We start from the raw sequence: 15333 nt of genomic DNA on the forward strand, positions 1-15333 counted from the left end.
TGTGACAAGTTGGGATTGAAACATGATGAAGTGATGGGCGACCTGAAGTGTATAGAACGATGCGAATTGCAGAGCCTGGCCGGGGGATGGGGAAGGAATTGAGCAGGTATAGGATGTCCGGACATCTCGACTCAGTCCAGAGCAGAGCCGCCTGGAAGTATCGAGGCTCGTGAGGCGTAGCTGTCGCCATGGCGGCAGAAGAGTAGCTGCGTCGAGATCACATTTGGCGGCGAGCTGAGGAGTTAAACAAGCCAGGATTTGGTTCACCATTGGCTCGGGCAAGCCACGAGAGCCTTGGCTCTGCAAACATGAGGTTTAAACATCTCTAATAGCCGAGATATTCTGAAGTCCTGAATTTTTGCAAGGAGAATGCTGACGGAGGTTTGTTAGGAACACTTTGATCACTGAGGCAAGGGGCATCCGAAAACTTGATGGTTCACGATTTTCATATTTGTCTGTGTTTCAGATTATCTCTCGACAAGTGGAAGCGCATACTGAGTTTACCGTTACGTATACAATTGAGTCGTATAGGGCTGACTGCTTGACGCCTTGTCGTTCTAGAACTGTATGTGTTGAAGCCATTCCTCTCAAACAGTCGACTTGCATCGTCACATGAAGAGATTTGGTTAACCGAGGATATTGGAGTCTGTCATCTCACTCCCTTCAACGTTATCAAAGCCTGACGCTTAGATACCATCACTTAGCCTTTCGACAGACGAACTTCTTCTTCTGAAGCTCACCAAAAAACCCCATGTCGGCAGTTCTCATCCCCCTGTTCTCCATCGCGGAGACTAAACCCAAGATGCTCCAGTTCCACCTGACAAGCCTTGATCAACCCTCATGCCCCAGCTGAGGTGAGACGCCAAAACCAAGGCCTCGCTCTCACTGGTCCACGAATACGGGCGGGGGCGACCATTTCCATTCCGGCTAGACGACATACACCCTTGACTCCAAGCCACCAATCGATCGCCTCAATTTGACGCGTGTGCAGGTAGAGTCGGATGATGTTTGATTGAGAGGCGTCGGGCCTTGACTCGAGAGACAATCATGAAATGATTCAGCCTTATTCATCTGTTGAGTTGGTTGATCATCGAGTCAAAGAGGAAAAGTTAAGCGAAGATGGAAACCTTGATACACCACAGCCATTATCTTGGAGGTCAGATCGCCATTGAGTGATCTTACTGCCTTGGCCGTCTGTGACAACTCACTGCCACTGCCACGACTGCAAAGCTTGTTGAGATTCTGGGGCCCGGACTTAACCAAAGTCCCTCCGAGACCCCATATCAGGTGCCCAGCCTCTGGTATACCGCTCCGGCATTGGCTGTCCAGCGGTAGGATGATCACCCGGGTAGTTGAATCTGGACATCTACACTCTCACTTTGAAGCTGAAGCAGGACAATCCTGGAAGAATCTGACCATGGACTTAAGCCTCTGTGAATCAAGCCTCGGTTTGGAGGCTGATTGGTGTGAGGAAGATCCCAACGGACAGCTCGTCTCTTGGCCTTGGCTATCGTTCCCTGGGCAAGCGACCCTATGGCTGCTCTGGCATGCTGGTATCTTTCACAACTCGTCCCTGGCTCTATCAGTTGCTCGATATCCAAAGAGACTCCTCTCGCGTACAGTGGCGAATACCTAGCTTCTCCCGACTAAGACGAACTCCTGTTTCTAAAATTTCTCTTATATGCGTGGACTTAGGCATAATAAGAATACTGACTAGGTCCAATCAGTCTGTTCCGGTAACCTACATCCCCCGTTGCCGATGCCGGGGAGGATAACATCCTGGTGGTCTTGAGAAGCATCATGAAGAATTTTACCATGGAGGGGCCGATATGAACATTTCTAGTCGGTAAGAGCGGTAACTTCTTGGACTTGGCAAGTAGAATTGTTCATTTCTTGAAGTCATTTCTCTTCAGCCGAAAGAAATGCAAGCCTGGAGTGGCTGATGGGAACTTGAACTCCAGGATTATACGCGACTAAGCAAACTACTCGTCCTCAGCAAGAGGAGAGTCAGCCGCCCTTGGTGGATCATCACTACGGGAGATATATGTCTATCGAATCATGTGCGCCATATTGAGCGTCATTTGTTTCTCGGCCACCATAGGCGCCCTCACTGACATCTGCGAAGGATTCGAACCTTGGGAAAGTCAGACGGGAGAGCCGCAGAAAACATTCTGCCGCCATGTCCCAGGCCATGTGGATTTGGTGACGTTGGGGTCCAAAACATGGGGCGCTGTTGGGCCTGGGCAATCTCGCTGGCACTGCCACAGCTCTCATCACGTTCCGTATTGACAAAGGGGGTAACTGTAGAAAGCTTGCTGAAGAATGGTTAACTGAGTACCTTTCGCAATGAAGAATTCTGTATCTGCTTGTGCTTGAAGGCACTCTTAGCTTAGAAACCAGGCATGGTTTGGAAAGTGTAGTCGAGCCCTGGCATCGCGAGATGCCTCTCCGGGAGTAGAGAACAGTACAGCAACCAATGAACAGTGGAGACGTGAGATTTTCTGGCTCTCGAGACTCATCTTGGGTAAGCCCATTCACTTGGAAATGAGCGATTTTCAGTTGCATCCTTCCTCTTTTGGCTCGTCGTCGTCTATTCTTCTCTATTCGTAAACTCCGCAATGGCCAAGCGGAGTTTGAGAACGGACGAATGCTGGGCACGCTACTGCAGAGTAGTATTCGCTCCACTGAGCCGAGCTTTCAGGATAAGGCTGGACTGACAGGTCCTTTGCACCAGAAGGGACAATAATAGAAGCTTTTCACCAGTAACGTGGAAGGTGGAAGCCGAGGTAGCATGGATGCTCAGCCCTACCAAGGGCCCCCCCTGTCGTTTCGCCACAGGCTACAACCCATCTAATATTAGTACTACGGGGTAGTGTGGTTACATGCTTTCTTGGCCCTTAACGTTGATAATCTTACTTATTATTAAGGAATGTCATCGCTCGATCTGTATTTTCGCCGCCGAGTCTCCTATTCCGCGTAACATTCGTATGCGACAGCCAATACTCGTTACCGTTTGCCTTCACCCTAAGACACCCCGACCCTTCGGCAGTGTGGGCTAGACCATCCAGGTGAAGTTGGTGAACCGTCGGCAAATCGCCAGCAAGGTACGAACCTCTATGCTCGTTTCCTAAGCGAAAATTCTCATCAGCCCAGTTCTATAGCTAAGAATCCCAGCATCAAATATCCCAATGCCCGGATTCAGCATGATCTCCAACATGGCGTTCATCGATGATCAAAGTCAACTGCCCATTCGGAAGCGCGAACGGATTAGTGCGCCTAAAAGCCGTGGAGGGTGCGTAATAGTGAGTGTCCTCGGTGTTGGCTGGAGGAAGATCAGCTATTATGCGAACCATCTGTCAAAACCCCCTTGACTAACCCCTTGAAGTGCAAAAGAGGTCACATCAAATGTGATGAAGCAAAGCCAAAGTGCTCTCGATGCATCAAGTCAAATCTCAACTGCGAGTACAAAAAGCCTGAAAAGAAGAGCAAAGGATGCAGACTAGAGCGCGTTTCCCAGCGAATTATTCTTCCCAAGGGGGCAACGGAGGAACCAAGCATGCTCATCATACGCCCCCGCGAGCCCAATTCTGGCTTCCATGATGATTTTGCAGTTGAAAAGAATTCGGTCTGGACGTCTAGACACCTAGAGGGTCAGATGAGGCCCTGGGAGAGGATGATACCCCGTCAAGCATCTCCCCTTACTCGGGTTCTTGAGTCTTCCGATTGCCTGGCTATCGATATGCCTTTAAAGTCTAAAGAACTATTTCATTACTGTAAGGCACTCTTTGTATCTGATGAGCTGAATGTGCTAACTATTTATCTGCAGTCTATGTAGCAGATCAACAATCGGGAGTTCCGCACAAGGATCAACGAAGAGACTGGTTCGTCGTGACATTATCCTCTGTCTAATGATACTTGTTACTAACAAGACTAGCCTCTCGTTCGTCACCAACAACCCACACGCCTTTCGCAGCGCTCTCATTATTGCTAGCCTTCACTTTGTGTGGAATAAAGGAGACTTGCAACAGTTCAAATCCACCTTCCTGGTCCACAAGGTCCACGCTATTCGCATGGTGAACGAATGGATGGCTACCAAGGATTCGTCACTGTTCACCTCAATTGTTCGACAGGTGGCCACGTTGTGCTTTGCAGAGGTGAGCTACTCCATCTCGCATTCTGTTATAACACTAACATGGTAAGCTCTGTTTTGCCGACGTCATCAGCGCTGAGACACATCTCATTGGTATCATGAGTCTTTTGGACCACAAAAAGCAGCTCAGCAGGCCTTTGACCGAGGAGGACCTCATAGAGCAGGAGCTTGCTGATCGGTATTTCGTTTTGTAAGTTTCAACCCGAGCACCATCCTTGGGCCTCACCAGCTAACCATCACCTCAGCACATACACCTGTTTCGTGGGCTTCAAAAGCAGATTGATCGAATACTTACGTCGCGTTGATCCTACCGGAAACGTGTACAACATCACGCCCAACGAGGCCATGGCCCTCACGTCGTCGTTCCTACAGTCAGAGGCTCCGACTGGTGCTCTTGCAATCAAGCTCGCTGCGCTTCGTCTTTTACCCAGTTTCTTCAACCCGATGCCTGCCGGTGCCAAAATGGCCGATATTGACGGTTATTACACTATTCTTGCGATGCGCGAGCTGACGGCTGAACTTGATGGGGCTCGAATCAAGCAGCGGCATCGACTCAACGACTCTACTGCAGTCTTTGAGGCCATTTGGTCCAATGGGGTGGCTTCAAAGCTACTTGCACAATATGTATTCTCCCATACGCGTTCCATGTCGGGAAAACTCCCGCCCAGTAATGGACGCCAGAGATTCAGGACGACATGGTGTGGTATTCAAGCAGCCGCAAATATGTATCTTCATCACGTTGTCAGAATGACAGAGCCTGGCTTTCTGGAGCAGAGAGCTCATCGCTATATGATGTATCTCTTCCGACGAGAGCTCAGCCAACTCAGTGCTCGACTAGAAGAGCCGGATCCAGATATCAACCGGGACTTTTTGTTCTGGCACTACTTTCTCGGGGCGATTCATATGTACAAGAATGACAAGAAGTCTCCTACTGCTGAGTTCTTCTACCAGGGTATCTGCGACTGGAGCAAGGCGAGCGGTGTTACTAAGTGGGCGGATGCGTGGGCTGCGCTGAGGGGAGTGAGTTGGCCTGCAGAGTATCCTGATGAGTTGACTGGTCAGAGTGTCTGGGAAAGAGCACGATATAAGTGAATAGGCACTGAAGAGAAGTGTATAATTCTAATTATCTTTCGTGTGGATCTTATCACTCTGGCCACACATCAAGAGGGTAAAGGAGAGACGTAAAGAACATAGTATTCAATTAAATGCGTTAAGCTGTTCCCCTTGGCATTTGAATAAGACTACTTGTCTATAAGTGATATGAGCTTTAGTTCCATGGGGGCAGAGAGCGGTAATAACAGCAGCAAGCGACGGAACTTCAGTTCAGCAACGGCATTGGAGCCCGACACAGCCAACACGATGAGAGAAGGCGAATTATTCGACTTAGCAGAGCACAAGATTTACGAAAGGGTTGTCCCAAAATATATACAAAAAGTAAATATGCTATGCACAAAACAAAAAAACGGCTCTAGTCTACACTCTAGTTCTTGGCTTTTACATCAAAGCGGTCCAAGTTCATGACCTTGTCCCAAGCGGCAACAAAGTCCTTGACAAACTTGTCCTTGGCATCCGCGCTGCCATAAACCTCGGAAATGGCCCGAAGCTCAGCGTGCGATCCAAAGACAAGATCAGCACGAGTGGCAGTCCACTTCTTGGCCTTGGTCTTGCGGTCGGTGCCGGTCCAGAGCTCACCCTGGGGATCCTGCTTGGTCCAAGTAGTGGCGGCGTCGAGGAGGTTGACAAAGAAGTCGTTGGTGAGCTGGCCCTTCTTGGTGGTGAGGATACCCTTCGAGGAGCCGTCAAAGTTGGCGTTGAGGGCGCGGAGACCACCGACGAGGACGGTCAGCTCGGGAGGAGTCAGGGTGAGGAGGGCGGCCTTGTCGACGAGGAGCTCCTCAGTACGGGCGCGGGCGGTTCCATGGCCGTAGTTGCGGAATCCGTCAGCAACAGGCTCGAGGAAACCGAAAGATCGGACATCGGTCTGTTCCTGAGTGGCGTCGACACGACCAGGGGTGAAAGGGACCTTGATATCCTTGAAGCCAGCATCGTGAGCAGCCTTCTCAACAGCAGCAACACCACCAAGGACAATCAGGTCAGCCAGGGAAACCTGCTTGGTCTTGTATCCAGAGTTGAACTTCTTCTGGATGGCCTTGAGGGCGCTAAGAACCTGCTCGAGCTGCTCGGGGTTGTTGCTGGCCCAGCTGCGCTGAGGCTTCAGGGCAATGCGAGCACCGTTGGCACCACCACGCTTATCGGAGTTACGGAAAGTTGAAGCAGCATTCCAGGCGGTAGACACAAGCTTAGAAACACCAAGACCCTTGGCAGCAAGGAGCTCAGCCTTGAGAGTGGCAATATCATCATCACCGATGACATCACCCTTGCGCTCAGGAAGAGGATCCTGCCAAGTAAACTTCTCCTTAGGAACCTCAGGACCCTGATAGCGAGAAACGGGGCCAAGATCACGGTGGAGAAGCTTGAACCAGGCGCGACCAAAGGCCTTGCGGAGCTCCTCGGGGTTCTTCTGCCAGCGCTTGCAGATCTTGAGGTACTCGGGGTCGTGGATGAGAGCGAGATCGCTAGTCAACATGGTAGCGCGGCGGAACTTGGTCTTGTCGAAGGGGTCAGGGTAGTCGACTGTGCCGTTGACAGCTTCCCATTGATGGGCGCCGGCAGGGCTCTCGACGAGGGTCCAGTTGTTGGTGAGAAGACTGGTGAGGAAGCCGTTGCTCCACCTGATTTGAGTCAGTAATTAGAATTTCCTGTTGAAGTGTTATCAAACTCACTTAGTAGGGGTCTTGGTCCAGATGACCTCAAGTCCACTAGTCATCTGGTTGGGGCCGTTACCCTCACCAACCTTGTTGTGCCATCCCAGGCCCATCTCTCCAAGGTCAGCAGCCTCGGGCTCGGGGCCAATGTTGGCTATGCAAATCAGTATTCAGCCATTCTCACATAGAACTGAGAGGAACTCACAACCAGGAACAGCGCCGTGCGTCTTGCCAAAGGTGTGACCACCAACAATGAGAGCAACAGTCTCCTCATCATTCATACCCATACGGTCAAAGTTGACACGAATATCCAAAGCCGAGTCAGCAGGATTAGAGTTAGCATCAGGTCCCTCAGGGTTCACGTAGATCAGGCCTAACGAGACAGCCCCCAGGGGCTTCTCAAGCTTGTCAGCACGGTCGACGACGTCCTTGCTGCCGTTGTAGCGGACGTCGTTGCCCTTGGGGACAAAGGTGGTCTCGGCACCCCAGTAGACGGATTCGTCAGATTGCCAGGTGTCGGCACGGCCAGCGCCAAAGCCAATGGGCTCAAAGTCCATGGACTCGAGGGCGACATTGCCGGCGAGGAGGATGAGATCGGCCCAAGAGATCTTGTTGCCATACTTTTGCTTGATGGGCCCTGGAGATTTATGAGTATAATATCACTTGAATGAATAGCTTCAGGGACTCACAGAGCAGGCGGCGGGCCTTGTCAAGGTTCTGGTTATCGGGCCAGCTGTTGAGAGGGGCAAAACGCTGTTGACCCTGGGAAATTATCAGCGAATAGCCACATTGACTCACGGTGATAAACTCACCATGCCACCACCGCCACGGCCGTCAATGGCGCGGTAGGTACCAGCGCTGTGCCAGGCCATACGGATAAACAGACCTCCATAGTGGCCAAAGTCAGCGGGCCACCAATCCTGCGAATCTGTGACGAGCTTGTGCAGATCCTTCTTCAGAGCCTCATCTATCCCATGTCAGCATAGTCTCGGCGGTTTCAGATACACAAGATCTGCAACTCACAGTCAAGCGTCTTGAACGCCTCCACATAGTCAAACTCCTCGCCCAATGGGTTAATCTGAGGCGAGAACTGACGCAACACATCGAGCCTCAACTGACAGGGCCAAAAGTCACGGCTTCGAGTACCAGCACCGGCAGCATTACCAGCGACACGGCATCGTCCAAAGTCTTCGGCAATCTCCCTTGGAGGGAACAAGTCAGAACCAGAGTCGGTGGCCCTCTTGGCAAAAGGACAGCCGTCACCAGCCACCATAGGCAAGACGCCCGAGGCTAGCAACAGCCAAGCTGAAGAGATGCCGTGCATGATGAGATGGATTCAGGTGAGATCAGACACGAGCGACGGTGAAACCCAAAGAGCCTACTGAGAGCTTGAACGTGGAAAAAGAGGGGATGTATGGCTTCATTTGTAGCAGCCAGACTCGCAACGTGATTGCCCAGATCGGCAGGGGGGCTCGGTCAACTTGCACAACGCCAAGTCGGCAGTGCTGATGTGTCGGTTGGATTTGAAATGACCTCTCTGTGACTGACTGCACATTTTTGCGAGGGGACCCTTCCAGAGGTCCGACTGGCCAGGCTAGACGCATACAACCACACGTATCACCTTGGCCAAGAAGGCTCCTCAGCACTAACGTCGCTATTTCTGGGGACGTCGGGCATGGTGATAGGCGGCTGGGCATACTGGATGCAGTTGCTTCGCCGCGTGGGGAACGGGCCCTGTGACGAGGCCGGTTGGCGGGGATCGTCACGTCACTTACCATGTTCTATCCAACTGCCGACCAGGATGACGAGTCCAGACGATGCTATTCGCCCGGACGCTGCAAGGGGCAGGCCCTCAAAGCAGAAGGTGGCAGCTTAATCTCAACCTCGATCTTGTCTCAAAGAAACCTTAATGGAATCGTTCAACTTTGAGTTTGGATGACAAATTCATCCCTCAGAGAGCAGTGAGGCATTAGGTTATCCCACTGGCAGGGATACAACCATGGGAGTCTACTTGGTACGTCTGACATTGATGAGGAGAATATTCGTGCCAAGGAGTGACATCGTCTGATTACCCACCCGTGCAGGGTCCAGTGGACCAATAGCTGCGAGGTGAAACAAATCGGCTGGGAAATAATCAATGCCCTCTTCTCACCTCACCCCTGACAACGCGGGAGGCGGTGCCTGGATCACCCGCGCCCAAATGCCGTGCAACAATGCCCCGGCTCTGGTCAGCGGGCTTAGCTAAGATGTGGAATACGGGTTGGCTCGCAAGAAGGAATGCAGTATTACTTTATTTCTGGGTGATGGCTCTGCCACGTCTGCGCTGACTGTGTGCCAAGGCAGCATGTTCTCGTCCGCGTGGCTGGGACCGTTGTGAAAGTCCTGTTGTGCGGCTTGGCCCCGTCGTATCCATGTAAGAACCTTAATGGCCGTGATGGCGAGGTGCACAAAGTTTACAGAGACGCTATCAGAGCAGAACTACGACGTCATTAGCAGGGATCGGCCGCAAACGAGCCTATGGTAGAAGTGCTGCGCTGGTAGTGATAAGGAACGATAATCTCTGAAAAATGGTAAGCTCTGTTAACGCCTTTTTCAGTGCTACAACAGCTCTTCTAGCCCTAAAATCGACCCGGAGTATCGGCATACCCTTTAGGAATCATTCAATTGGCTGCGTTATTGGAGCGCCTCAATGTCTCTTCACCGTTTTGCAAACGCATGTCCACGATGTTGTGCTACCATCTCCCAGCCCTAGATTATCGTATTCGAACAGATGCGGCTTGTTTTGCACGAGTCTCAACCATAAGCCTGTCGCGTAAGACAATTCCTCCTCACACCGCATCGCCAACGGTTGCACATTTGCCATATCTTCCGACCTGCTTCACCGAACTCGCATTAAGCTCACCGCTCCAATTAATTGAACGTGAAACTCCTCAAACGTGCAAAGATCAACCATCAAGTTTCTCCATTATTGTGATTCCGGTAACCGATATTCCCGGCGAGACTCAGTGTACAGTCCATTCCAACCGTAGCATCCGGTACGCGCCTGCAAATCCGGACCCCTGTTCAAATCCATGCCACTATTATAATTTGGAATCTTTCCCTGGCTCGTACCACGAATCAGATCGAGCGGGATCTTTCTAGATCCCGCCGCACAAGGCCCTGCTTGCCGAACCGGCCCACGCCGGGCCTGGGGTAACATCCAATTTAATGAACAGGATACAGAGTGCTACCCTGGTCTCTCGTCATATGTGCCTAGAGCCGTGGTTAGTGCATGATAATACCCGAGCTTCTTTGCCGTGCATTGCATTCATTTAATTGTGTGCCGAGACCGAGGTCGTTCATAATGCCCACGTTTCCCCTCTCCCCTCCCACTTGCGATGACTGTCACAACTACTCTTGGCCCAGCATTTGACGATTCAATAGGGAGTCCAGTTTGATTCTGCGAGATGTTTCACTGTAACCATCCATAATTGAGGCCAAGATTAGGTACTTTAGACTGCACAATATGGCAAAGGTCTCAGGCTCTCTCCCTCAATGAATGAAGCTCTCAACGCCAGGATGGGACCCGGTCGACTCCCTTCTGACCGAAGACTCTAAGGGCCTCCAAAAGAGTGATTCTTGTCCGAAAATAAGCTTTCAACCAACATGTGGTGTCGGAGCCCAGGCCCGAATTTGGGTATCGATCGTGGCGCCCCGAAGATGAAACGGCGTGGTGCAAACTCAATTGCTCCGCGCAATAGGCTGCCATATGCCCAAATGCGCTTTCTCAAAGGATTTTTGACCCTTGTACTGACCCTACGTGGTCTCTGCCAGGACTGACGGGGAGAAGGTATCGAAACGTGCATACATCGGGGTAAGATGGCCAAGACAAGTTTATAAGATGAAGTACGTGGAGATCATTCCTCACTGAAGTCGACAAGTCCTAACAATCTATCATGGACTCATAATCAAAGAGAGAACGAAAAGAAAATCTGATAGACCTAGTTCGAACTTTTTTTTTTCGAATAGGTGCCATCCACGTCATCTCGCGATTTGGTGATAAACCGATGGGTGCCGGAATTTCGAGCCCGGAATTTCCGGGTCACAACCCGCTTCTCGGAATCAGCTGGAAGTAGTGAGTTTTTCTAACCATAATTTTCAAAGAACTAGTCATTTAACCCCTTTGTAAACCCATATTTGATGCGCAAGTCTTCGAAATGTAAGAGGCTGTATGTGACCTTCAGCTAATTCCACTCTCTTCCATACTCTGTCAAGTATCTGCAAATCCATTCGAGGCCTTCGGCAAGTCCTCGGCCATCTAGAGCACTTGAACCCAGAATGTGCTGTGAATCATGTGTCAGCGTATAACCTCATGTGGTGCTGTGTAGATACGAACGCATCTCTTGCCCTTTTCCAGTTCATCACGTATTCCTAAAACGTCGACAAGTTCGTCCACACTCATAGCCTCCTAAGCACAACTGTCAACACTGTTCTGAAGTAGAGCAGAAGGATCGCATTCCTACCGGCGAGTCTTGCTTGTTGGCAAATACCACAACAGGTTTCAGCTCGAGTCTCTCTACTAGGAGCAATCGATGCAACTCTTCTCCTGCTTCGTCCATGCTGTCGCGATCTACACTATCAACAACAAAGATGATGGCATCTTTTGGGGCAAAGAAGCTCCTCCAACATGCTCTTAACTTTTCGTCTCCAACGAAGTCGAATAGATCAAAGCTCTGCCCGTTCCTGGTTATAGTGTCGACTTCTATCACTACTGAGAATAAACACATGCCGAGTACCGTAAAAGGACGCAAGAATTACTTGATCGCGGCGGGATTGTAGCTGGAACGGCTCTATGGAGCAGGTGCCAAACGATTGCTGACTTGCCTGCTGATGGCAGCCCAACGAGGCCAACCGTGATCTTCCGCGGTGTCCAGACAGAGGAGATAGCCTGGCCCATGATTATATTCTCGAACGACCTTATCGAGCCGTGTTTTATGCGTGACTATGACAAGTATAAAAGCTTTTGGTCGTGCCAGCGGTTGTTGGTGGTCATCTAGGTGTCTTTTGCCAGGCTGCCTAATTGTTGGTTGTCTGTCCTTTCGGGGACCATATCATAAGCGCTAGGAGATCCAGCCACCATCATCATCATCATGTGACGTCAGTTACATGCCTTGCCTGGAAATTGCTGCCTATTCCCTAGAGTTGTGTTCGGGAGTCGTGAAATGTGCTGGGCTTTTGTGGTGGCGTAGGGTAGGTAGCCCAGTTTCATCAGATTCGACAACGAGCTCTGGTTTGCACAAGCTCTATTCTAGGCACATGTTACAGTGATCTATAATGGTCTACAACTGTTATCTCATGACATCTCTGTAGCTCCTTTTCCCAGAAGATCACGTTCACTAGGTGTTGCCCTCGAGTCCCCTGCCCGGTGTTGCATACTTCTCATCTCTTCTATTGGCAACCCAGCTACCTTAGAACAGCTCATTTCTTCCTCGCGGTTGATACCCTCCACCTTCATTCTCCATTTATTGAGTGTAATTATTTCATACAAAATCGCAGAGGCTTGATAGATCAGCAGCGACTTCTTGGCTGCAAGGCTCGAAGGGGACTTGCAAGTTACTCCTGGTCTCGGTCAATTTCTCAGTGGTTATTCAAGTGGCCAAAATGAGCCTATAAGTGACCAATCACCATATAATGGTCTGGTCTAATAAATCCTCAGCTAAGGAAAGGATATTGAGAGATTCAACTCAACTATGTTGAACTTTAATAGTTTCACAACCAATCAACACCAGCTGATATGATATCCATGTGAGATATTCTTGCTTTCTAGACAACGGTTCACTGCATGCAACCTCGCTGGCTTCGTGGAAGTATCTACCTCTACAGGGAACTTTCCCTGTCGCTCTGTGAGGCCACTGACAGTCCTGGAATTAGGTGATTGGTTTCTCTACTAACATGGGGATGTAGAACACAGTTCAACTATGCTCTAAACGAGAAATCATATTGATTGTGATGAGAACGCTCTCACTGCGTATTTGCCTCGCTTAACTCATGGTCTTGGCGAGCTCTGCGGCTTAATGTTGCGTCTCGGGTCTCTTGGATCACAGCCCCGGGAGCATACCCTTGTCTTGATGGACGGACCCTCTGACGCGTAAAAACAGCGTCTGGCTCCGGATCATCCGGAGGCGCCCCGCAGCATTGAGTGCTTATCCTTGTTGGCACCCATCCTCGCTAATCAGAGTTCTGACACCTTCATTAGTGATTGCCGATGAGTTTTGACTCTTTGTATTGATATAGTGAATTGCCCTCTGATAGGACACAGCACTGAACACACATGTTGCTCAATGACTGTTCCGTTGCCACTTCCAGATGAACAGATAACGCTGGCAAGACGGTACTCATGAGGACAAGATCGACGGCCAAGTCAGGGCCCCAAGCGATTAATCACCTTATCCGACAGATCAGGCCAAATCTCCCGCCATCCTCCTCCAATGCGACCGTTAGGCGCCCGTTGAGCGCAATTCTAATTTGGGATACGAAGCCAAGATTCTTGGTATGCAGGGGCCCAACCTTGCAATCGTTGATCGATAAGGTACGCTGTGGACCGCACGCAATTTTGGCTATACGAGTCAGTGGCTCGATGCTCTTAGCGAGGGTCGTATTAAAGGTGAGGACCTCCGCAACGTGTCTTTGTTGTTGATGTTTTGGGCGTTTCGGTTTCGGTTTCGTCCTGTTGGCGTCTCATCATGCTAAGTACACGGCACAAAGGCATTCTGCGGACATGCGGCCTCGCTGCTCTGGTTTGTAAACTGGCGAGCTGCAAGTAGGCCATCGATCTGACCCGTCAACGTAGGTCTTCTGGGCGTTCTACTATATATGGAGCACTCAAGCTGTGAATGCCGCCAACCGAGGCTATTCCCAGTCCACAATTGGTAACAATGAACGGCCAAGACCGACTGGTCCACGAATGAATGCAACTTTCGTCACCCTTGCTCGGAATAGTGACGTTTGGGAAATCGCAAAGTCGATTCGACAAGTCGAGGATCGATTCAATCACCGTTTTGGGTATGACTGGGTTTTCCTCAACGACGGAGTATTCGACACTACTTTCAAGAACGTCACCAGCAGCCTCGTTTCTGGTGACATATTGGCTATCCAAGTCAGAATTCAGCCAATCTAAAATAGAACTAGGAGAAACTCATAACCAGGAACAGCGCCGTGCGTCTTGCCAAAGGTGTGACCACCAACAATGAGAGCAACAGTCTCCTCATCGTTCATACCCATACGGTCAAAGTTGACACGAATATCCAAAGCAGAATCAGCGGGATTAGAGTTAGCATCAGGTCCCTCGGGCACTCTCTGACGTTTTGGATGGATTTCAGTCTATCATTGGGGAATGGATATCACAGGCCAATAAATGAGAAACAGAAGGGGAGATCTTACCGAGCCACCGGTGCCGTAGCGAAACAAGAGGGTCTGGAATGGACGGGTGCGCACAAAGTTGGATATGAGGGCGGGCAAGAGAAAGGTCGATGCAGGAGCGCCTTCGCTCGTAGCAGAGGCGAAGCTGAAGTCGTCGGGAGCCTGCGAGAGGAGTCGTCGGCTCTACAGGCGGGTGCGGGTGATGCACAGGAAAAGCGTGAGGGAATAAAGTGTGAGAGGAGATGTAGAATGATGATTCAAAAGGTCTTGGATCGTCGATAAGGCAAAAGCGGTGCCCTGCAGGAGGGTGCAAACGCAAATGGTGCAGCGATGTTTACGAAGTCGGAACGTGGAGAGAGGGAGCGCGAATTGTGATGCACAAGATGGATTTCAAAAGCCACTGCACGCCCACCAAATTATGCGCTCAGGCAACGAGAAAGGCCGGATGCTGGAAGGGTCTAGAAATGGCTGTGTGCACGTAACACTCAAGCGATTGTGATTCACTGTCGATAACATGGTCACTTACTCAACTCCAGATAAGGGTCTTCTTTACGCATGGTCAATGCTTTATTCTCCTTATCCGGGCCCTGTGATGCTGGTTTTTGTTTGTTTGAACAATATCAAAGCATGGCAACGGGTGCCTGATTTCACGTAGGATTGACGCATGAAGCTCGTTTCTCAGTGTGGCTACCAGGCACCGTGCCATCACATATGCAGAGAGAAATGGGCCAGAGTCGTGTAAGAGGAGAGTTGATCATACAGTAAGGTAGCTAAGATAGCTAGCAGGGTACTCTCTATGTCCCTGAACAAAAGTAATAACCTCCATCCATCCCCAGATGCCTTCTTCTGGGCACCCACGCCTCCGGCAACATTAAGTATCGACCAATGAAATAACCGCACCCGAATCTCAGCGCCTAGCACCTTCATGGTGACTATGACTGCTTGCCAGTATGTAAGAGTTCCTGGGCCCCTGCAGCAATTACATCCGACCAAGAAAACAACCATCCTTTGCTGCACCTG

At 50.5% G+C, this 15333-nt stretch overlaps 3 protein-coding genes across 3 annotated transcripts; 1 reads left to right on the top strand and 2 right to left on the bottom strand.

The window, feature by feature from the left end:
* Positions 1-3188: 3188 nt before the first annotated feature.
* MRS44_015199 (uncharacterized protein) lies at positions 3189-5242 on the top strand (the record flags this gene model as incomplete). The annotated part of the gene is made up of 6 exons (XM_046282659.2): positions 3189-3302; positions 3386-3773; positions 3827-3881; positions 3935-4154; positions 4201-4340; positions 4396-5242. 6 exons carry the CDS (start codon positions 3189-3191, stop codon positions 5240-5242), a joined length of 1764 nt encoding a protein of 587 aa, XP_046126139.2.
* A 388-nt stretch (positions 5243-5630) lies between these two features.
* MRS44_015200 (uncharacterized protein) lies at positions 5631-8239 on the bottom strand (the record flags this gene model as incomplete). The annotated part of the gene is made up of 6 exons (XM_065619104.1): positions 5631-6882; positions 6934-7069; positions 7121-7552; positions 7605-7677; positions 7728-7882; positions 7939-8239. 6 exons carry the CDS (start codon positions 8237-8239, stop codon positions 5631-5633), a joined length of 2349 nt encoding a protein of 782 aa, XP_065475176.1.
* Positions 8240-14067: 5828 nt separating this feature from the next.
* On the bottom strand, positions 14068-15240 carry MRS44_015201 (uncharacterized protein; the record flags this gene model as incomplete). The annotated part of the gene is made up of 3 exons (XM_065619105.1): positions 14068-14274; positions 14335-14496; positions 15214-15240. 3 exons carry the CDS (start codon positions 15238-15240, stop codon positions 14068-14070), a joined length of 396 nt encoding a protein of 131 aa, XP_065475177.1.
* Between the last annotated feature and the right edge of the window lie 93 nt (positions 15241-15333).

Source organism: Fusarium solani, assembly GCF_023522795.1.
Source record: "Fusarium solani strain SB1 chromosome Unknown bctg00000011, whole genome shotgun sequence".
Classification (NCBI taxonomy): domain Eukaryota; kingdom Fungi; phylum Ascomycota; class Sordariomycetes; order Hypocreales; family Nectriaceae; genus Fusarium; species Fusarium solani.